This window comes from Cornus florida, unplaced genomic scaffold (genome assembly GCF_030987335.1).
Source record: "Cornus florida cultivar Cherokee Brave unplaced genomic scaffold, ASM3098733v1 CherokeeBrave_3.0.0_Hap2_Chr04, whole genome shotgun sequence".
In the NCBI taxonomy this organism is placed as follows: Eukaryota; Viridiplantae; Streptophyta; class Magnoliopsida; order Cornales; family Cornaceae; genus Cornus; species Cornus florida.
Genome location: NW_026775574.1, coordinates 57,578,366 through 57,603,538, shown reverse-complemented (window position 1 = coordinate 57,603,538; position 25,173 = coordinate 57,578,366). Strand labels below are relative to the sequence as shown.

General features: G+C 36.2%; 2 protein-coding genes across 2 annotated transcripts; one reads left to right on the top strand and one right to left on the bottom strand.

The window, feature by feature from the left end:
* The first annotated feature begins 13,758 nt into the window (after positions 1–13,758).
* LOC132303308 (pentatricopeptide repeat-containing protein DOT4, chloroplastic-like) lies at positions 13,759–16,400 on the top strand. The gene has a single exon (XM_059800527.1). It carries the CDS (start codon positions 14,013–14,015, stop codon positions 16,002–16,004), a length of 1,992 nt encoding a protein of 663 aa, XP_059656510.1. The 5' UTR covers positions 13,759–14,012; the 3' UTR covers positions 16,005–16,400.
* A 684-nt stretch (positions 16,401–17,084) lies between these two features.
* LOC132303307 (DNA replication licensing factor MCM2) lies at positions 17,085–24,627 on the bottom strand. Its single transcript, XM_059800526.1, has 17 exons — positions 24,251–24,627; positions 23,819–23,997; positions 21,962–22,140; positions 21,654–21,843; positions 21,209–21,428; positions 20,915–21,122; positions 20,699–20,833; positions 20,408–20,599; positions 20,063–20,235; positions 19,787–19,975; positions 19,577–19,693; positions 19,243–19,327; positions 19,004–19,156; positions 18,776–18,901; positions 18,496–18,678; positions 17,442–17,603; positions 17,085–17,345 (listed from the first exon to the last, which is right to left on the bottom strand). The coding sequence occupies exons 1-17, from the start codon at positions 24,496–24,498 to the stop codon at positions 17,229–17,231; spliced, it is 2,856 nt and encodes a 951-aa protein (XP_059656509.1). The 5' UTR covers positions 24,499–24,627; the 3' UTR covers positions 17,085–17,228.
* Positions 24,628–25,173: the final 546 nt, after the last annotated feature.

The following is a 25,173-nucleotide window of genomic DNA, read 5'->3' as shown; positions in this document are numbered from 1 at the left end:
ACAAAAAGATCAAATTCAAGCCTTCCTTTACTTTTGAACTTAGAAGTGTGACTAGCCTCACAATCAGTAGCTGAAATTGTTACATTCACTCCTTGCTCTAAGTTGGTGGAAGTATAAGTATCTATATACTCTTTAAATAGATCATATAATGCCTTACGCACTATGTCAATGTTTTTTTATGCTTCTAGCTCAGAATGTATTTTTGCAAAGCAAAACTCAATAAGCACCATTTTGTACCTTGGATCCAAAATTGCATCTATTGCCATCAAAAGATTGCATTCACCCCAATACTTGTCAAACTTTTCTTTCATTTTGTTGGCCATTGATTGCATATAAATAATTTTCATCCAATGAATTTTCACTCAAGGCTTCTTTTATCTTTCACAATTCAAGCAGAAACATGTTTGAAGTTGGGTACACACTTCCATATATGGTGTTTGTCACTTTCTGGAAAACCTTTAAAAATTGACACACCTCTTCTACTCTCCTCCAATCCTCTAAACTAGGAAACCATCTATAACTAGGATCTCTATCTTGATATCTTGAAAACACCTCTTTGAATTTTATTGCCGCATGTAACATAGCATATGTTGCGTTCCAACGTGTGGGAACATCTAAAATTAACTTCCTTGAAGGCAATTGCAACTGTTTCACAATCTCACTGAATTTGAGAAGCCGTGCCTCCGATGAATTTAAGTATTTAACACTATTACGAACATTTTCAATCTCATTCTGGATTTCACTAAGCCCATCTTGCACCATGAGGTTTAAAAAATGTGCACAACAACGTACATGATAGCTGCATCATTATTACTTGCATTGTCAAAAGTAACTGTTGATATTTTATTTTCAATGCCCCAATCAATTAGACATTGAAAAATAGTATTAGATATGACAATGCCAGTATGAGGAGGTGACACATCATAGAAATTCAAGATCCTCTTCTATAATTTCCATTCAGAATCGATAAAATGTTCTGTAAGGCACATATAACCAATCTGCTAACCAGACTTTCAAAAATCTAATGTGATACTGACTTTGTTAACACTTTTAAATGCTGTTTTCAACTTTTTATTCTCCGTCTCATAAATTGCCATACAATCATTCTTCGCCATAGTACGCGATATCTTTTGATAATGCGGGGTAGCCGTATTCATGAACTGATTGAAAAATTCATGCACCATCATGTTAAATGAATATTCATGCACGAGTATCATGTGCGTAACAGCTTCTCTAACCTTTGTATGATCATACTTGAAATTTGCAATATTTGGTTCACTTCCTAATCCTCATTTTCCTACACTTAGAACATTTTGTTTTTTATCAACCAGTAGACTGTGGACACTTGTTCAAGTGCCTAATAAGATGAGTTGTAGGACCCCTTACCCTAGTAGCAAACTTTGTCTTGCAAAATTTGCATTTTGCTTTTTTACTGCCATCCGGCTCTGTGACTATCTCAAATTATTCTAGATATGAGATGTTTTCTTTCTTTTATTTGTTTGAAATGGATTTTCTTCACTGACCACAACATCAATCAATTCATTAACCTCATCAATTGGCCTTTTGGCATTTCGTTTTTACTATCCATTTCTATACTCTTTGAATCTGATATTGAAGAATTCGAAGAGAAATCTGAATTTTCATTTAACATAGCTATATATTAAAAAAAAAAAAAAAAACTAAGGAGATGATAAATAAGATATATTGGCAAAATCTGTACCAGAGTTATATATCAAGAAAAAAAAAATGATATTTAACAGGAGAGAGAGAACAACCAAACATATAATATAATTAAAGAGATAGTAGAACTTAAACCTAAAGAGATGATGAATAACATATATTGGCAAAATCGGTAACAGAGTTGTATATCAAGAAAAAAGAAGAAGATATTTAACAAGAGAGAGAACAACCAAACATATAATCATAGATTCATAAACAAACGATTGAATCCACACCCTAAAAAAATAAAGAATAATAAAATAAATAAATAAATAAATTAATGTTTCTTACCAAAGGCAAAGATTCAACCTCAATATCCTCTGATGTCTTGAGACACCACGAGATTAGCTTCTTTGATCTGTTCCAAAATTCTCAGTAACTTATCTTGCTGGTGTCTAGATCGAGACGAAACTGTCAACCTTCAGGTAACGCAACCAATTATCCCCAAAGGACTTTAGAAGAAGAGGCCTCGTAATTTCATAAGTTAGGCCTCACAATTTCATAAGTTTGCCCTCACTCTAGAAGAAGGAATTGAAGAACTGAAGAAGAGGCCTCACAATAAATCGTCTTCGTTGGAGACTTGGAGTCTTAGATAGACGAATAAGGGAATTTTATTTTAGGAGATGGAGATAGAGTCAACTCAGTAAAGAGATAAGAATAATAAAAGGCTTCGTGGAGATTTCCAAGAGATAAGATTTCGAAGAGATAAGGTAAATTTTGAGCAACTGACAGGTGTGCAATAGCCAATAGGTTTGTAATTTGTTCTTTTTTATTTTGGGTACTTCTGCTATAATAAAACCATGTATATATAATATATTATGTATTATGTATATAAATATAACGAGCCTTAAATGAGCCCGAGTGGAGCCCAAGCTGTTTATGAACAACTTGGTTCATTTGAAGCACTAATTCTCATGGATCAAAATTGTTTTGAATTATGGTTATATACTCGAGTACATTAATGGATGAAATTTATACATCGACAATAAAATATCATATATCATTTATAGAGTCAAATATACTTATTAGCATTCAAATTCATAACATTGCTTCCTTATAGCTCAATATACATAAAGAGTGGTCCAATTAAGTACAACTTACAAACTTAGACCCTTGTCGAATTTACAATGCTTTACAAGAATTTACACCAACTATGCATTTGATACAAAAGTAATCAAAGTAAGCTTCCGTTAACCCTAACTATGCTCATGAGGATCCGTCATCAACCACGACTCCACCATAACCTGAAAAATGTTAATGAAAGGGGTAAGCACGGAGGCTCAGTAAAAGTAGCCTAAGGCGTCAACTTTGGACTCCCTTGAGCCACACATCACACAAATGTGATAAAGGAAAACTAGGATCATACTTGGGGTTATCATAGCATTTAATTCATGAATCAACCTCAACAATAGTATTTAAACATTTCAACACGAGTATACATATGATGCATTGTAATGCCTCATACTATCCCAACCTTGGTCTCAACCTACCCCAAACTTGACCTTTACCGGTCCCAAATTCCACCTACACTAATCTGCTTTACCGAGCTAGGATTGACACCATCCCTAGCCTCTTGGCCATTTTGAGGCCTAGTATCAACTTTTTCACGTCCTACACTGGACCGCACCCACTCTAGGTCGAGTTAGCACTGGGCTCGCGATACCTGGTCCAATTCTAAAATTTCTCTTTTCTGCCCATCCTAAGATGGCTATCTTATCAAATCCTATTCAAATTCCTCACCATTCCAAGATGGCCTAATTCCCCTCTCTTCACATCTTTCCCCCGTCATGCCATGCATATGAATGTAATTGCTTCAATTAACCTCAATGTCACTTACTATACAACTATAACATGAACATGACATTTCTTAAACACAATGATCACTAACATAACATTTTGGAGAAAATAACTACAAACATGGCATTTTGAATAATTTAGCTTCAAGCATGGCATTCATAGCATTTTAACTTCATTCAACAACATGCATGTTTTTTCATATAATTGCTCCTTTAGGTCATTTTTGCCTTTGAATGAGGGAATGGTCACTTGTAGCATATGGAACCTGTCCCAACTCATATAATTAGATGATAGAAATGTTGATAATCATCTATTTGATTCATATGGATAATTTACATAATCATACACAAAAGTATAGCTAGGCTCATTAATTAGATTCCCATTTACAAAATAATGTGAAGGTCATTACATATAGTCTGTGATACACATAGTCATCAAAAGAATATAAATACAAGTTTGAAAACTACAACTATGCCACTTATAACAAAGTTACATCAAAACACAAAATAGAAGGTCTCCATGGAATGGTGTCCATCCTACACGAGTCTTATACAAAAAAGAGAAACCAAGGGAAGCTACATCAACAATCTTGCTTGTAGGGGTGCGTTCTCCATTACCGCTTTCCTGTCGAATGTCCCCAACAATAACATCGACAATAATGAATCAAAACCACATAAACACACACCAGTCCATCACAATGATTATGCTGAATGCCATGATCTTTTCCTAAACAAACCTATAACCTTGCCATGAATGCAACCGCACTCCTCCAACTAACCCAACTCATTCACACATACACACACCGAAATCTATCAACTCTAAATGGCACAAGACCACCGCTCATCCACTATTTGGAACACGGGCTAGCTATTTCTGGCATAAGACCACCGCTCACCACCATTTAGGGCCTAGCTACCACAATTTTGGAAACAAGGTTACCGCTCGTCTTCCATTTATCCCAAATCACACTCTTGGAACAAGACAACCTCTTGTCTCCCGTTTACCCCAAATCCTTTCATAACTTTGAAAATTCATCTATAACTTCTTAAAATCTGTTTCGCACATAACTTTCTACCTCATCCTCACACCAACCCTATGCATGTGATGTATGTATATGATACGCCCATGCTTAAATTCAGATTAATAGTTATCAATCCCAATATATACACTATAAACACGCTTTCACTAATCAAACCTCAACACATAGCTTCATTTAAAAATTTCAACAAACACTTAGCATGTTTGTCATCATGAAAGCTAAATTCATATATATAGATTTCACCAATTTCATATTAAAACATATAAAAATTCTCAAGAATGACAATATCTACATATAAGTTAGTTCAATTTAACACATAAGGCATTGCTAGCAAAATTGTATCACAGATGACATGTGAATTTCTGAGGAACTAAGGGGGGGGGGGGGTGAATTGGTCCTTTTATAAACTTCTTCCTTTTATCTTAGTTAATAACAATAGATACAATGCAGTAGGTTGAAAACTTTAATCAAGTAACCAAGTACACACAATATTTACAAGGAAAACCCTCTCAATATGGAAAAACTTTGGTTCTTGGGCATAACCAATAATGTTCTACTAGTTGAATGCAAGTAATTACACACTCAGCTATCGCATACTCTACACACACCCTTGTATAAGTTAAAATACTAGCTTTCACAGCCTTTACACAAACACTAGCTCAACACATTGCTCGCAAGCATTCTCCCTGTCCTAAGCAATCTTGCTTGGACCCTATAAGCTCTCACAACTCACCAAATACAATATAAAAGATGAATAACAACAATATTCAAGTATACATGATAAGAGTGGTTGTACAGCTCAAAACATCAAATAGCTTCAATAAGCTTCATTCTACAACTCAACAGGTCTCGAGGGTAGAATGGTAATTCAGCAACAACTGTAATGTCCCGGATTTTTCTAAATTTTTTGTTATTTCATTTATTTTATTTTTCGTGCATCGTTTTACGCACTATGTGGGACCTGATTATTTTTATTGAATATATTTATTTAATTGTTTGGAAATTGGTGTGTTTTTATATGCATATAGGTATATGTATATATGTAGGTTAGTGGGGAGAGATATTATGTGGCATGTGTTGCTGGTTTGTTTAATGAAGGAAGGCTAGATTGGTAAATGGGCTAGTCAATATGGAGGACCATTTTGGGCCATTCATTTAGAAGGCTAGAATTAAGCCTTAAAGTCACCACCTACCATCATCTCACCACTCTCATTTCTCTCTCGACACTCTTTTTCCCCCATTTTTTTTTTCTTTTTTTCTTTCACATTCTCTCTAAGATTTCTTCGTGAAGGAGAAGAATTCTTGAGAAGCCATAGTTAGAGAAGTGGTAGATCTTGCCAAGGGGAACATTTTGACACCGGTCTTGCATGCATTTGGTGGATTTCGGTTGTGGATCTTGAACGCATTCATGGAAAAATGGCTATAACTTCAGATCTTGAGCTCTATTGAAGGGGATTCCTTGGTGCACTTAATTGATGACTTTTAAGTACGGGTTCTGTCCATTTTGTAGCCCAAGAGTCAACTATAAATAGAGAATTCAAGTAATTTTGTAGGGAGACTTGATTTGGGATTGGTTTGGGACCAAGGCTTGAGCTCTCTACACTTTCTCTTTAGGGTTTGCTCTAAAATTGAAGAAGAAAGCTTTGGCAGTGCTAGGAGATGAAGATTGAAGCTTCATAGATGATCATCACCATCTCCATGGCTAGCTAGCTTCCTTCTTAGGGCTTGAATGAAGCCTTAAGCCATGCAATTGTATCCTTTTTCCTTCAATTTGGGAATTTTATATTTGTGTATAGATTATATAATTTGGAGGATTGAACTTGGGTATACCAAGTCAATTTGTGTTTCAATGCTTTAATCAATTTTTTTGTGATCTTTATATTGTCTCATATCTTGATTTTGGTTTATTGATGTTAACATTCTCACTCTTTGTAATTGTGTGAGTGATAGTTATACAATGGTGTTTGTTGGGTTTGTCGCGGGCACCAACGTTTAAAGATGCACTAAGAGTGTGAATGTGCAATGTGGCCAAGTTTTAAATTTATAAAAGCCACTACTACCTTTAACTAAAAATATAGCTAGGGTGAGTAAGGATCGTCTCAAGGGATTGTGGGCGTGCTTGCAATGGAAACAATGTATAGGGTTAGTAGGTCAAATGATCAAAAGATGGTTTGTCTAGTTGATTGAACTACAATGCAATTGAAATTAAAGCAAGTAGAAGGTAACAATTTAGAATGTAGGGAAAAAGACTTGGGGTACTAGAGCTCACCACTAAGCTTGACTTCACTAGATACTAGCAATTGTATATCAATGGGGGAAATTGAATTGTAACTTGTGTGTGTGTGTGTGACATTAATTAAAACTAGGCATGGATGACAAATAAGTATAGATTGTCTAGCCAATTCAAATGGAAAGCACAACCTATCAAATGAGACCAAAATCCATTCAATGAAACCACAATTTATGCACACATAACTATTTAGAAGCATACACCATTTGCATTCATAAGTATGGAACACCAAGGAACAAGAATAGATTATCCACGCCACTACACTACATCTACACTAAAGACATGGAAATTAAACTAAGTAAGCTAAAGGTGTGGCACAATCTATCAAGAAACAAGTATGAACCATCAAATAAATTACAAGAGTGTTCAATTAAGCACTATGTTTTGATCATCACTAGATTAACTTCATTCATACACATAGACATGTATAAACTCCACTAAATCTAGAGAAAAGCACATGAATCATCCATTCTAGCATACATAGATATATAGTTGGAAATAGATAATCAATTGAGTTTAGATTATGTGTGTTTGGAGAGCACAAACAAATATTATATTAAAAATTGAGGGTACAATTGCAATGCACTACTTTTGTTAATAGTACTAGGCGAAAATGTCTGACAAGAGGTCTGACTAAAATTATGCAAATGTACAAGGGTCCCATTAACATACTGACATACCTGAAGGGGTTTAAATGAAGTTTACCCTTTCTTTTAATTCATAATTTTATCAGGTAAAAACTGTTTGTTTCCATTCTAGTTATCTAAATGGAGTTAACAAATGTTCCTCCTGCAATAAATATATGTGTATGTGTGTATATATATATATATATAGAGAGTAATAGTATAAGAGAAATTAGAACAAAGTTTTAGAGAGAGAGAGAGAGAGAGAACGAATAGAGAGAAAGAGACAAGCTATTTTCTTTTTTCCTTTTCTCAAACCATCTGTACAAAATTAAGCCTATTTAAGGCAAAACTTTCGTGGGCACCAAGTACAAAAAGAGGCTTATACCATAAGCCTCAAAACTTTTCAACATACATAATTGCATGTGGGCCCAATATATAAAGATATATATATATCTAACACTCCCCCTTGGGGTCCACTGCACCTACATTAAGAATATGCCTCGTTAAAACCTTGTTAAGGAAAACCCAGTGGGACAAAACCCTAGCGAAGGAAAAAGAGTACAGTATTCTTATGTATCTGAAAATGGTATTACATAGATTAAAACTGTCTCATTAAAACTTTGTCAGGAAAACCCAGTGGGATAAAACCTGGACGCAGGAAAAAGAGTACAGCATGCCAATATCTCTTTGATCAATTGCTCCCACTCATTAAATCAACCCTGAAGATCCTTGAGTTGACGATTCTAATGTTGTGCACCAGCTTCTTGAATGCTGTAGTTGGAAGCGTTTTAATGAATAGATCTGCTAGATTTTCACATGAACGTATCTTCTGAATATCAATATCACCCTTTTTTTGGAGTTCATGTGCATAAAAGAATTTTGGTGAGATGTGCTTGGTCCTATCACTTTTAATATACCCTTCTTTCATCTGTGCAATGCATGCCACATTATCTTCATATACTGTTGGGCTTTCTTTTATTAATGAGAGACCACATGTTGTTCGAATATATTGGATCATTGATCTCAACCAAAAGCATTTCCTGCTTGCCTTATGAATTGCGAGTATCTCAGAATGATTTGAAGAAGTGGCAATCATTGTCTGTTTCATAGATCGCCATGATATAGCTGTGCCGCCACAGGTAAACACATATCCTGTTTGTGAATAGGCTTTATGTGGGTCAGAGAGATAGCCGGCATCTATATATCCAATTAATTGAGAATTTGATGCTTTTGAATAAAATAATCCCATATCAGTTGTACAACGAAGATATTGCAATATGTGTTTGATTCCATTCCAATGTCTGCGAGTTGGTGCAGAACTGTACCTTGCTAATAAATTGATTGGAAAAATTATGTCAGGTCTTGTGCAATTTGTAAGATACAAAAGAGCACCAATCGCACTAAGATAGGGCATTTCAAGACTAAGGAGTTCTTTATAATCCTTTCGAGGACAAAAAGGATCTTTCTTGATGTCAAGTGATCGGACAACCATTGGGGAGCTCAATGGATGGGCTTTATCCATATGAAAACGTTTCAGAATCTTTAATGTATATGTTGATTGATGGATGAGAATACCGTTCGAAAAATGTTCAACCTGCAACCCAAGGCAGAATTTTGCCTTTCTGAGATCTTTCATTTCGAATTCTTTCTTTAAATAAATGGCCTTCTTTTCGATCTCGTCCAATGTTCCCACAAGGTTCAGATCATCAACATATACTGCAACAATAACAAAACCAGATTATGATTTGTTAATAAAAATGCATGGACAAATATGATTGTTTACATACCCTTCTTTGAGTAAGTAATCGCAAAAGCGATTGTACCACATTCGTCTAGATTGCTTCAATCCATACAAGGATCATTGTAATTTTATCGAGTGCATATTACGTGGTTTTGTTTCAGGCATTTTAAATCCTTCTGGGATTTTCATATAAATATCACTATCTATTGATCCATATAAATATGTTGTAACCACGTCCATTAGATGCATATGCAATCTTTCTGTGACTGCCAAATGTATTATAAATCTAAAAGTAGGTGCATCAATCACATGGGAGTATGTTTCCTCATAATCAATACCAGGTCTCTGTGAGAAACCTTGAGCTACTAGTCGAGCTTTGTATCTCACGATTTCATTTTTTTCATTACGCTTTCGTGCAAACACCCATTTGTACCTAACAGGATTAACACCCTTAGGTGTCTGGACTGCGGCTCCAAATACTTCACGTTTAGCTAATGAATTTAGCTCTGCTTGTATCGCTTCTTTCCATTTTGGCTAATCATTTCTTCGTCGACATTCTTCGACGTTTTGAGGTTCCGGATCCTTATTATCAATATCAAGAGCAACGAGATAGGAGAATATGTTGTCGACAACAATTTCATTTTTATTCCATCTCGTTTCATAATTTAATGAGATCTCATCATTTTCAGGTACCTTTGCCTCATCAAGGGCATGTGCCTCATCAAGGGCCATATCAAAATCTATTGTTTTTGCCTCATCAATATTTATTATTTCATCATTTTTAAGTACTTGAGACTCATCAAGAGCCTCTGCTTTATCAAAGGCTATTATATTAGATTGATCAATAATATCTATTGCTCCTTTTGTGACCTCTTCAGGAGTGCCAAATTTTCTTTGTGATTTCTTCTCACGAGGAGCGGTATCTTTTGCACCAACTGGTCTGCCACGCTTCAGGCGTGTTTTAGATACATTTGCTACATTACTGACAGAAGGTCCCTCAGGGACAGTAGTTCGTGCTGGCACATTTGCAGCTAGTATATGTGATTTTATCACTTTCTTTGTATCAGTAAATGCATCAGGTAATTGATTTGCAACATTTTGTAAGTAAATGATCCTCTGAACTTCTCGTTCACATTGGGTTGTACGAGGATCAAAATGAGACAATTTCAGGGCATTCCAAGTAAGATCACGTTGCTGCTATGCCTTTTCTCCCTCTAATGGTGGGAAACAGTCTCATCAAAATGACAGTCAACAAATCGTGCTTTAAGGACATCACCTGTCAGGGTTTCAAGATATCTAATAATAGATGGAGAATCAAAACCAACATAAATTCCAAGTTTACGTTAAGGACCCATTTTAGTACGTTGGGGTGGTGCAATTGGAACATATATAGCACAACCAAAAACTCGTATGTGAGAGATATTTGGTTATTGACCAAAAAGAAGTTGCAATGGTGAGTACTTATGATAAGCAGTTGGTCGTATACGAACTAATGATGCAGCATGTAAAATGGCATGACCCCAGGCAGAAACATGTAATTTTGTTCGCATAAGCAAAGGACGACCAATCAACTGAAGTTTTTTAATAAAAGATTCAGTCATACCATTTTGAGTATGAGTGTGTGTAACAGGGTGTTCGACATTAATTCCATCTGACATGCAATAATCATCAAAAGCTCGAGAAGAAAATTCAGCAGCATTATCAAGACGAATTATCTTAATTGGGTAATCAGGAAAGTGTGCCCGTAATTTGATGATTTGAGCAAGAAGTCTAGCAAATGTAGCATTATGAGTAAAAAGCAGACAAACATGTGACCATCGTGTTGAGGCATCAATTAATACCATAAAATAGCGAAATGGTCCACAGGGTGGATGAATTGGCCCACATATATCCTCGTGAATTCGTTGTAAAAATGGGGGAGACTCAACAATGACTTTTGAAGGGGATGGTCTGATAATCAACTTACCTTGTGAGCAGGCGGTGTATAAATGATTATTTGGTAAGATGATTTTTTTTTTTTATCCTTTAGTTGGTGTCCATGCGAATTTTCAATAATTCGACGTATCATTGTACTCCCTGGGTGACCAAGTCGATCATGCCAAAGTATAAAAAGTTTTGGGTCACAAGATTTTTTATAGATCACAGCATTTGACTCAATTGTCTTAATGGTTGTATAGTATAACCCAGAAGAGAAAACAGGGAGTTTTTCTAATATCAGCTTCTTGCCTGAGGTAATGGAAGTAATGTAAAGATATTCCACATTTCTTTTATTTGCGGTCTCAATATGATACCCATTACGACGCATGTCTTTAAAACTTAACAGATTTCTCCGAGATCTTGTAGAATATAAGGCATCATTGATTTGTAATCTTGTTCCATGTGGTAAAATGATGTTGGCTCTTCCAGAGCCTTCAATCAAGTTGGTGGGATCTGATATGGTACTGACACTGACGTTTGTCATAATTAAGTGGGAAAAATATTTTTGATCTCGAAGGATTGTATGTGTTGTTCCACTATCTGCAAGACATATATCTTCTCCATTTATTTTGGAACTAGTCAGATCCATTCATATTCATACAAATTTCTTTATCAGAAAAGAAACTTTTATAACAAAATAAACTTTAATACAAACTAGAAGATAAAAACTTTAATACAAGGAAAATAAAAACATAGTAGATAGAATATGAAAAGAAAATAAGATTAATTGGTGTGGACATTTCCATCACCAATCAGGAAGTCTATCCTTCCATCATGGTTCTCAAAAAAATCTGATACATCCAGATTTGTGATGTTAACTGGCTCAGAATGATTAATGAAATTCATTTCCAGATTTGTGGTGTCAACTGGCTCATTATGATCAAGGAAATTCATTTCCTTTTGTTTCCCCTTTTCTTTCATTAAGGCTTGGTAAAGATCAGCCAGATACTTAGGTGTACGACAAATACTTTGCCAATGCCCTGTCATGCCACACCGATAACAAGTATTATCATGTGCTTTGGGAGGTTGAGCCACATCATTCCCTTTTACTTGTCTTATTTCATTATGATCTCTTCTTTAGGGATATGGTGTGGATGTCTAATTATGAAAATGTGAGGATTGATATCCTTCACGGTAATAAGAATGATTTCTACCACGACCATATTCATTATTGTGGTAGTTATTTTTAACACGACCATATTCATTATTGTGGCCATTTTTACCACCACGACCACATCCACGTCCGCGTCCACGACCACGGGATGAGGCAACATATGTTTTAAGGATCGGTGTCGATCCAGTTGGATAGGACTGGTGGTTTCTCAACAAAATCTCATTATTTTGCTCTGCCACAAGTAAACATGATATCAGTTCTGAATATTTTTTAAATCTACGCTCTCGATATTGTTGTTGCAAGAGTACATTCGAGGCGTGAAATGTGGTGAATGTTTTTTCTAGCAAAAGTTCATCAGTTACAGTATCACCACATAATTTGAATGTAGAGCTGATTTTGAATAGAGCAGAGTTATATTCAGCCATAGTTTTAAAATCTTGCAACCTCAGTTGCAGCCAATCAGCCCTGGCCTTTGGGAGGATGACTGTTTTTTTATGATCATATTTTTCTTTCAAATTGTTCCACAAATAAAGTGGATCTCTTTCAGTGAGGTATTCAGTTTTCAGTTCCTTACTAATATAGCGCCGAAGAAAAATCATGACCTTTGCTTTATCTTGCAATGATGCATCATTTTTTTCTTTGATTGTGTCGCCAAGGCCCATGGCATCCAAATGGATCTGAGTATCCAGAATCCAAGATAAATAATTTTTGCTAAAAATATCCTGGGTCACGAATTCCAGCTTTGTAAAGTTTGACATTTTTAGCATAACTAGATGTGACAACAGTATAAAAATATAATTTAGCATAGTACATAAAATAAAATGACATTAAATGAAATAATAACATAATATAAATTATTTAAATAATAAAAATGGTCAATCCAGCCATAGTAAATAAATTATTAAACAATAAAGGCGGTAAAACCAGCCATAAAACATTAAATAATAAAGATGGTAAGACCGATCATAATTAGTGGATCAGTAATAAAGGTGGTAGAACCAACCATAGTGTAAGCATATATATCATTTAAGTGAACAAATTTATTTAATGAATAATAATCTATAATTAAAATTTTCTTATCATTTGGAGTCAAAAATATTATTTTTTTCGATAAAACAAATCAACCCAACAATCCATCAAAACTAATATCATAACATAGATATATGGTTGGGAGAGAAAGAGGGAGAGAAAACTTTTTCTTCAAATCTGAAATGGATGGAGCTCGTGCTGATAACGTGTAATAAATATATGTGTATGTGCATATATATATATATATATATATATATAGGGAGAGAGAGAGTAATAATATAAGAGAAATTAAGACACAGTTTTAGAGTGAGAGAAAGAGAGAGGCTATTTTCTGTTTTTTCTTTTCTCAAAACCATCCGTACACAATTAAGCCTATTTATAGGCAAAACTTTCGTGGGCAACGAGTACAAGAAGAGGCTTATACCATAAGCCTCAAAACTTTTCAACATACATAATTGGATGTGGGCCCCATATATAAAGATATATATATCTAACACCTCCAATCTTGAATACCCAAATCTGTATTTCCCTATTCTGTGCCTGTGGTGAACAGGGAATGGTGTCCCTAACTCAAATTTCATTGAGGATGTTTAAACTACTCATTTCCTATTGGTAACAGTCTTGGGCTGCCCAAAAGCACAACTATAAAAACAAAAAGTAAGTACTCCCCCAACTGAAAAATGGATGTGAAGATTTCATCATCCACGCAGATAAAGTTTTTCTTCGGAACTGAGAAACCAATACAAACAACCCAATTCAATCGTCCCTTCATTCATCTTACCTGCTTCCCCAATGCCGTAGTGAAATCCGTGGAATCTGCGCACACCCACCAAATGTTCGATGAAATTCCTGTTTCAGATACATTTGCTTGGAACAATCTTATCCAGACTCATCTCGGCAACAACCATTTTGGCGAAGCAATGTCGACTTACGGGCAAATGATGCTCCGAGGTGTTCGCCCTGACCGGCACACATTGCCTCGAATTTTAGCTGCTTCTCGCCATTCGGGCAGCTTCTTCTTTGGCAAACAGGTCCACGGGCACGCTTTGAAATTCGGGTTCTCTTCTGATGACTATGTAACTACGGCGCTAATAGAATTATATGGCCGTCTTGAAGGTGCTGATGCGGCTAAATGGCTGTTTGATAAATCCCCCAAGAGGAACTCAGTTTGTTGGACTTTGTTGGTTGGTTTGTTTGTGAAGGAAGATAAACCCCGATTAGCCGTTGATCTTTTTAATCAGATGGTGGACTCTGGGGTTGGCATTGATCCGGTGGCATTAACCACTGCTATTTGTGCCTGTGGCTTGTTGAAATCACTGCGTGAGGGAAGAAATGCTCATCAGATTGCTAGGAAATGTGGGTTGGAGTTTGATGTATTGGTGAGCAACTCACTCTTGAAAATGTACCTTGATTGTGGCAGTATAAGAGATGCCCGTGCAGTTTTCGATGGAATGACATCAAAAGATGCCATTTCATGGACTGAAATCGCTCGTGGATATGTGAAAAACGGAGGATTCAATGAGAGTTTGAAATTATTTAGGCAGATGAATATGGAGGGAATGAAACCCGATGCACCTGCAATCTCTAGCGTCCTTCCAGCTTGTGGAAGAATAGCAGCCCATAAGCACGGAAAAGAAATTCATGCGTGCTTGCTAAGAAATGGGATTCACATGAATCTCACAGTGCAGAATGCTCTTATGGACATGTATGTGAAATCAGGATCAATTGAATGTGCTTTGAAGATATTTGCACGGATGAAGGACAAGGATGCAATTTCATGGACTGTGATGATATTGGGCTGTAGTGTTCATGGAAGAGGAGATCTTGGAGTTGAATTGTTCCGTGAAATGGAGAAAGCCTCAGGCATTGAAATAGATCAAACCACATATGTTGCAGTCCTCTATGCTTGTTATACTGCTCGCATGGTTGACAATGGAAGGTTTTACTTTAACTGCCTAAGGACACCAAAGGTTGCACATTGTGCTTTATTGGTTGCTCTGCTAGCTCGTGCAGGACTTTTTGATGAGGCAAAAGCCTTTATTCAGGAACGGCAGATTTCACGGCATGCTGAGGTTCAGAGAGCATTGTTAGATGGGTGCAGGATCCACCAGGACAAGAGCACGGGAAAGCGGGTCATTGAGCAGCTCTGTGATTTGGAGCCTCTTAATGCAGATAACTATGTGTTACTGTCAAACTGGTATGCTCACAATGCAAAATGGGACATGGTCAATGGAGTAAGAGAAACTATAAGGGACATGGGTTTAAAACCTAAAAAAGCTTATAGCTGGATAGAGCTTCGGAACAAAATTCATGTGTTTGAGACGGGGGATGTATCCCACCCGAGGTCAGGGAGAATATATTGCGAATTACAGAGTTTGATGAAGAAAGTGGATGAATGTAGTGAACCTATTTCAGATTTTAGTCTCCATGATGTTGATGAAGAGCGAGAATGCGTTCCCATAGGGCACAGTGAAATGCTGGCAATTTCGATGGGGCTCATCAGTACACAAGCAGGGGCAACAATACGTGTGACCAAAAACCTTCGCGTTTGTCGCAGCTGCCATGCTTCAGTGAAGGTCATCTCTAAACTAGTAGGCCGAGAAATCATAATAAAGGATCCAAGTTGTTTCCACCATTTTAAGGATGGAGCTTGCTCTTGTGGGGATTTCTAGTTGTTCTTGTTTTCATTTTACAGTTGCTTGCATAATTATACCATCGAGGCCTTAAAAATCAGCGCTTGAGATGAGTCCAGAAGATACCATCTGAGTTCAAGATGGAATGGTATGTTTCAAGAAGCAGACAGGCACATCTCCTCAGTTGTAGGTAAATCAGATTGAATTGAATTGCATTTTTAGTTTATTGCTTCTTGGGAGGAGTGGAGTGGAGGAGTGAATTTAGGGAACACAAATCTTATTACATTGTCAAATCATTTGTCTGTTTAGTGAACTTGTTATGAAACTCGGATTTCAATTTACAAACTCCAGTTGGGATTTTAAAACAAATAGTCCCACTTGTCATTGAAACGCTCCAATTAGAGTGAATTACTTCTCAGTGTAGCTTTTTCAATATCTATCTGCATCAGTGTGTGTATTCGAATTGCACCTTTCGCTAATATGAAGGTTCTGGCATAACTTCATGAGTCAAGAATTTGAGGTTCAGGCTAATGTCAATTATGAGTAGTGATACTCACACCGAACACGAGTAGTGATACTCACACCGAACACTTCCAGTAAATTGCCTTGAATTGAATAATTTTTAATTGACTATTTATACTATATACTAAATACAAGTTATACTATATACTAAATACAAGTAAACAAAAGAGTCCATTTCTTTATTTGTTGCATAATATTTACTGGAAGAATCATTTCCCATCAATTATTTCATTTTGTTTAACTTACACCCAAACATTGTGTTTTACACTTTAATAACAAATATAAAAGCCTTTCTTTTCAACATAACTTGAATAATGCACAGATATACGATGCCCCAAATTTTTTTTTTTTTTTTTTTTTTTTTTTCCCTTTCAATTCAATAATTTTATGTTGCTCAATTTAATAATTTCTAGCATTTTGAAGTTTGTCACACAAACTAGTAAAATAACTTGTAAAACAATACTAAATTTATCTTATAGCTGCTTTAGTGATGGGTTCATAATCTTCTATCACCCAAAATAAAACCCAAAACATTATAAACCAAACTTCACTTTTGTATTTATCTCAGTAACTAAATTCTCTATTAACTTCATGATCAGCCAAAACACATCAATCAGATAACCAAATAAAGTTAGCACATTACTTAAATGATCTTCAAACATCATTTGCTGAGTAGTTTGATGCAAGATTACATAAATAATTAACCTGCCATTACAAGCCCTTTGTTCCTAATGCTAGCCTTTATCTTGCAAGGTGATGCCTTATAACTCCCCTCTCTTCATCCAGCTCAAAGTTGGCTCTCGAGAAGAGAGTACTGGAAAAGAATGGTTGCAGGTCATTGATTTCATAATCCAGTGCCTGCATGAAAAAAAATTCCGTCGCCAAAAGTTATATATATCAGGATACCATGCAGCTCAGTCACCAAGTAATAAACGAAATGCAAGCATAAATTACCTTGTTCCGCAAATCATCCACTTTCACATCAATACGGTTGAGATCTGAAATGGAGCCAGACATGATTTCTTCGAAGTGTAGAGCGTCCTTCACAAGCCCACGAAGAAGATGGAGGACTAACTCGTTGTGATCTTTCTTGAAAGCCATGTACTTTCTGAAACTCTGCATCAGGATTCCCAAATGGATGTCAACCCCCACTTTTCCCCAAAGTAAACTGTGAACACTTAATCATTTTGCATGAAAGTTTGAAGATTCTCGTTATGATTTATAGGAAATGCACATACTCTTATTATCCAGATATGAACAAGTCCAGTTACGATTCGTAATGATGGTTTAGTTTTAAGCTAGGAGAACTCTTAAAATCAGGAATAGCATTTTAGAAATTGTGAAAAAAATCAATTTGAGCTATGCTAATTATATTGAATCAGTCTCAGAAAGCTCTTATACTTTTAAGCTAGGAAAAATTCTTAAAGAGTATCAAGAAATGAAATTTAGCTCAAAAGGGCAAATAATTTAAAGAACTTGCAAATAAATGAGTCCACATAACTAGCACAACCATTGCTCGCAAGTCAGCTTGCAAAACCCATATAATCTTATAAGGTTGTTCTTAAATACATCGCTACTTCTGCCATGAAAGTAGGCTGAAGATTAGTACTAATAACAGCCGTCGAATCCAAACACTTGCAAAAGAGTTGTATGATAAAATCCTATTTATATATATACTTGAGCTTTTAATTATTTAAATTTCCACAGCCATCTCACAAGATGAGATTGTTACGTGTACTATAAAGCATCTTGTAGTAACAGCAACTTGAAAAAATTATGCAAAATTTGAAAGCAAACATGCAGCAGTTAAGCACAACCCACTGATATAAAAGTTTTTTTTTTCTTAATCCGTTGATCCCAATCCATGTTTTGAACCCTCAACCACCATCCGAGCCAACCCCACACCTTTACCAACAAGTCATTGGTGTTAGTGTGTGTAGAAAATATACACAGCAGGGACATGACAAAAATTCTATAAAACAATGACAAAGTACTGATCTTCTGGTACCTTTTGTAAAGCTTTTTGAACACCAAATTTTTGGGTTGAAATGAATGAGTCAAGCAGGACACGAATTGCCATATCCACATCTTCTTGAGCAACATGCTGTCTGAGGTGCATTCTTGCATGTGCTTCAGACATCCGAATCATCGACTCTATGTGCCTGACCGCTATAGGAACTCCTTGTCCATGCTAAAGATTCTCAAAATTCAGGTAAGTCATATTTCACGAGCTAAGTGTTGAATTAACCCATAACTGAACCATCAACGAGGAAGAAAGAGATCCTTACCGAAGATTCTCTCCTTAGTTCAGCATAAACTTGTGTGAGCTTGTTCAGGTCAGCATCATGCAATCTCGGGAATACATTCAACTTGGCATAAGTTATGTACTTCTTTAGCATATCTTGAGGGAGTATCTAAGGAGACAAATAGAATTTTAGATGAGTTTAGGAGTACAAATTCAAGTTCAAGCATGTTAACAAGTGACCAAATGAGAGATAAGATCTCAAGTCTGGGACCTCGGGATCAGTGTTTGGGCCCAAGGCTTCAGTTTCATCCCGTGAATTGCTTATAGATTTATCATCTATATTAACACCTTTGGGTTGTGATTTACAATGACTATCAACTACAAACTTTGCAAGCATCTCATCCTTGACTGGATCAACCACATCCTGTAAATAACCAATTTCCTTCCTTATTAGACAGACATCATGGTAATGAGAACTGAAAGAAACATATATTGATACAGAAAAATAACCTTAACAACACAGAGGATATCAAAACGAGAAACAATAGGATCTGTCAACTCAACATTTTGTGAAAAATTCTTCGAGGAATCATATCTGAAACAAGAAAACCAGTCAGTCACATAAGTCACTAGTGAGATGTCATTAAAAGAAGAAAAACAAGGTTCAGGTAAACAATTTGCATGCTATTCTACAAAGTAGATGATAAAACAGACATTTAAGAGCCGCGTAGTCACTGCTTAGATAATCCTTGTACGGAATCAGAATGCCAAAACCAATCCAGGACATTGCAAACAGACCCACAGTTTTGTTTCCTCACTAAATCAGATTTTTTTTCTTGCATACCTTCCTCCAATAGGATTTGCAGCAGCAATAACAGAACAACGAGCTTGGAGAGAAGTGACAATTCCAGCCTTTGATATGCTAATACTTTGCTGCTCCATTGCTTCATGTATACTTACCCTGCAAGGATAATTCCACGCCCAGTTGATAAAGTTTTAAAAAGCCACACACATAGTACAAAGGAACACACATCCATTTACTAATTTTACTTGCCTGTCTTGATCGTTCATCTTGTCAAATTCATCAATAAGACAGATTCCTTTATCAGCTAGAACAAGGGCTCCTCCTTCAAGTGTCCACTCCCGTGTGACTGGATCCTTGTGCACCGCTGCTGTAAGCCCTACAGCAGAAGCTCCTTTCCCAGTTGTATAGACAGCCCTCTGCCCAATCTTTTCAGTATACCTTAAAATAGACTTAAGTAATTATAACACTGATCACCATTATGGAACCAAATAAGACACGTCTTGGATTTAATTTGGGAATTCTTACTTGAGAAACTGTGATTTAGCTGTGCCCGGATCACCTAGAAGAAGTACATTTATGTCTCCTCGCAACCGGTGCTTCCCTTCAACATTTTTTTCTTGACCTCCAAATATTGCCAGAGCAATTGCAGTTTTTATGTCCTCATGGCCATAGATGGATGGGGCAATTGACTTGACAATCTGTAAAATTCAGTCACAATTTTTTCAACATAAAGTTTCATTATTAGAGTAAATTAATTTGAAATTTGGTCAAAAGTATGTACCAGAAAAAAATTAATCAAAAAAACTTTGGGAAGAAATTTCATAACTATAAGCATGGGCATAGTTGATAAAAAAGTATTCAGTAAACTACCCTTTCTCCAATCCTGGGATCTTTAGACAACTTCTCAATTTCTTCTTTGTCCTCCTGGGTGAGTTTATAAGCTGAAAAGAGGTCATGCTTCTTTGTGACATAATTTGCTTCAACCACAGTGGCAAAGACAGGAAACCCATTCTTTGTGTTCAAAGATAAGTCAAAATTGTTCGTGTAAATGCCAGTGACCTCCTAAAAAGGATTAGATAAAACATAGAAAAGAAATATCAGGTGGGTAAACCTTAAATGAAGTTACTAGAAAACATATAGGAGTCAAGATGAGAATATTACAATCTCTTCTCCAGGGCGAGCACAGTCAATTAAATCATTCAAGAGTATCACTTCCTTGTATCTTGGAAGTCGACCTGCGGGCACGATTCCAGGGCTCTCTTGGAGAGTAAGTTTTTGATAATTCCTGTATATTGTCTGCAGCAAGACAAAGAGTGAGTCATATATCTAAAGCTTCAATTTCTGCTTCAGAAAAATACATAAGATTAGAAAATTCACCTGCTCAATATTAACAGTGAATGGTCCTTTTGACTGGCACTCTGGGCAAGAGCCAACCTTGACCTCTGAATAGGAATTCTGGAAAAATGGCCCCAGGATCATCCCACATTTGTTGCAGTCATACTTTACTTGCTGCAACTGGGGGAAGACTCCAGAACGTCGGGTCACAACTCCCCCAATACGAATCATGGTGTTTAAATGGATCTGCCTGAAAAGCACCAAGGCAAGGCTGTAAGTTTCAAAAGACATTTATAGAATCTCAACTCCGTTTGAGAAATAGATCGTCAATGTTACCTTATGTTGCGTATCTGATCATAAACTGGTAAGTTGGTAATACGAACATAGATCTTTTGATGGATTTGTTTGTACTTCGGATGTAATTCAAAGACAACTTTGTTGGCCACTTCTTCCATAACCTCAAGGACAGACTGCGGTGCATCAGCCAGCCAGATCGCAATATTGGGATGGATAAAGATGAATTGTTTGTAATCAATCTCCAGGCTACACTTGTTAACTGCAAACCAAAATGAGTCAAGACAATAAACACACAAAACAAATGAATTGTTTTTTTTTTCTTTTTTTGACTGTCAAAAGAGAGAAACTAGGGCTTCACAAAAGACTAATGCATTTAGCAAGTGACTAGTTACATGCATTACGTAGCAAAATCCCCAGCTGTTCCACCCCCCAAAAGAAAAAGAGAGAGACAGCATAAAAAAGCCAAGAAAACAAAATATCTTACCTGATACCATCTCATTTATTTGCCGCACATACTCAAAATCCCCGTGCTCATTTTTTGGGTTTACGTATGTGAGTAAAAATTCCTTGAACTTCTTGGCAATGAAGCGGCGAACTTCATCCCTAGTAACCCACTCTCTAAGTGTTCCCTGGACACGATACATCTCAAACTCACCCTCATCATCATTTTCATCCTGCACAAAAGGCAATCAATTAGGAGTTTTCTCCCATGATGTAACCTAAAGTTTAATGTAATGGACTATCAATGCCATGGAATGTTTTGAAGATCAGAGCTAAGTAAAAAATTGACACCTCATAAGGATCATAGTCCATCTGATCAGTCATGGGCACATCATCTCTTGAGTGCCCTCGTTGTGATCTACCAGGTGAACTTTGCATTGCATCGGTATCGTCATAGCTTCTTGCTGAGGCAGGAGGCCTAAAATCAGCTCTGGTCCTTTTCGAAGGCCTATAGTTGTCATCATCAGTATCTGCAAACAAAATCATAACGTTGAGCATCATTATGTCCTCAGTACTTTTCTTCTATATCCCATTGTGAACAATGAGTACATTTTAGTATAGAAAGAAACAATAGAATTTGTAGTTAGACACAAATCATAATTAACAAACACAAACGTGAATTAAAGTTCAGATTTTAATGTTCATCGGAGATGTCATGCATCTTGGACCTTGGATACAGACTATAGCTATTCCACAAAATTTGATCTGTTCTAATTTGTAGAATGATGCACACACACACACACACACCTGTTTTACTATGTGTGCATACATATATAAGCAAAACAACTGCAAAATTAGTTCCTTTGTTTCAAGCCCACCTTTTCAAATGTAAGGCAGAGACTCAAACCCCTTTGTTGCATCTTTCACAAAATGAAAAGGTACTGTTTGTTTGATGTTCTTATCAGTACCCCCAATAAACAAAATGAAAAACAATTGTAAAATTAAAATGTTAATAATGACCGTTTAGCTTCATTGAGTCATTATTATTAACTAAAATTAATTTCATAAAAGAGTTTTTTCTTTTAAAAAAAAATAATAATTTTCTTCCCAGAAAACAAAAATGATTCAAATATTTAAGAAATTAATTTGCAACAGCTGATTGTTGCATATTTGGTAATCAATCTGCATAATTACACGTTTTCCCAGCTTCCAGTTTACAGCTTCACAGAACAATAGCCCTGGAGAATACAAATATACTAGCATCCACCAAAATAACTTCCCAGTAATCTCGTTGTTCTTCTGTTTTTTGGTTCTTTATTTCTGTATTTTACTTTCTCCTTTTTTCTCTCTTTTCTGTGTGAGCTTGTGGGGGAACTTGTAAGGCATAGCTACTGCAAGTAGATACTTTTCATAGTATCAATGGAAACAAGAAAACCTTACATAAATTTGACGTGCATTTTAGACTTTATCATCCCATTGCTCAATTGTCATCGTTATCATAAGGAATTATTTTTTAAGCAAACTAATGGAGTTTGTTAACAGTTAAGAACTATATACAGCTAATTTCGGGCAACCTCAAAAAATGCACTGAATTCCAAATCATCGTTTCAGCCATGATAGAGAATACAGCATGTAGAAATTATGGTTAGCTAAGCTTACCTCAATAATACTATTTCTTAATGCAACTACCAACCACCTGTTATCGCTCCCTTAGTAACCTACTTCGGTTGCTATGGAAAGATTGATAAGATCAAGCTAGATATATATGTATTCAAAAAGTGGACATTTTGGGTCTAAGAGAAGACATTGCAACAATGGTAAATTACAGTGAACCCGAAAGCAAAAGATCTATCAAGCAGTTAAAAACTTAAAAAGAACTGCATAAAGGTCACAAAGCACTTAAGGTAAACGCATATATATAGGCATATAGGAATATATATGAGATATGCCATGTAACTAATTTAATCGTCAATTTTTAAAAGCATCATCACATTTGGCTCTCACAGATTTGGGTTTTAGATACTGATTTGGTCAGTTTATTGGGACCCATAGTTAACAAATCAGGCCTAATACTTTATCTGATATGATAAAACATATTCAAGGAACATAACTACAAGATAACACTAAAGTCAATGTATACAATTGACAATCATATTTGCAGAATTCAAATTATTGCATTGAGAAATTGATAAATGGCTAGGGTTTCACCTTGGTCGTGGAGAAGCTGGGGAAGCTTGCGCTGTGAGACGCGACCTTCTCTCGCTTCAAGCTCGATCTCAGCAGCCCTCCGATCAGCCATGATCTGATCCAAATCCCTCTCGTCTTCAAGGGAATCATCCAGCCCTAACGACTCATACTGATCATGCTCGCCCATCCTCCGATAATCCCTACAATTTCCAAGTCACAACAACAACCAAAACCCCAATCAGCATAAACAATTTCACAAATACATAGAACATATTATATATACCCACACATATAAATTCATAGATTGCAATTTCACAGTAACAACCAAAACCCAAAACCCCAATCAGCACAAACAATTGCACAAATACATAGAAGAAATCATATTAAATATATATATATATATATATATATAAACACAAACACATATAAATCATAGATTGAGACAAAGATTACTCCATGTAATTGTCGTTGAAGAGATCTTCGCCTTCTTCTTCTTCATCGACCGGGACGTCATCGTCTGCGATGATGTGGGGATCGACGGCAGCCTCGTCATCGTCACCATCGTCGTCGGTGTAGTTGTTGTCGGAGGTGCGGCTGGTGTTGAAGGGAAGCTGATCGGTGTTGAAACCGGCGGAGGTGGGGGAATCGGGTGTCGATGGAGTTGGGTTTTGCTCCCCGCCGTCTGAGGATTCCCCTGCCATTTCTGAGAATGAACCTCTGTGTGTGTGAGGGAGAGCTTTTGTCCAGATTGCGGCGTCAATAGCACAAACACCACCCCCAAGTAGTTGCCAGAGAGAGGCTTTGTTTAGGCGGGAATTTTTGGCGCCAAATCCTTACACGTGGGAGCTGCCTGATGCCCTAGGCTAAGGTCACGCACAAATGGAGGATAAGGTTAGAAATGTAAAGCAGTTTATATGTAATTGAATATTACAGTATTAATATATTACAGTATTAATTACAGGATAAGGTTAGAAATTGATTAATCTTTTTTTTATATAGTCGTAACTTATTATATATATATATATATTGGCATGCTTTAATACACTGCAATTAGGATCCATGAGCATGTTTAGTATAAACATATATGGCATGAAATAGGTATTTACTCCTAAGTATGCAAATGAATTTTTAATTTATTTTATAGCTTGAACTTTGTAATGACCCTATCATTTTTTTTCATTTTTTCTTCCCTGTTTTTACGGATAAATATTTTTTTTCCATTGATATTTTCCTTTCTGAGTGCTCGAGAATAGTTTTCGACACTTATTCTTTTAGAAGATTGGTATAATCCTTGCGAAGACTGTGCCGTTTCCTCTTTTCTTTTTTGGACATTTTCTTTTTTCGTCTTTTTCCCGTTTGTTACTTCTTTCACGTAA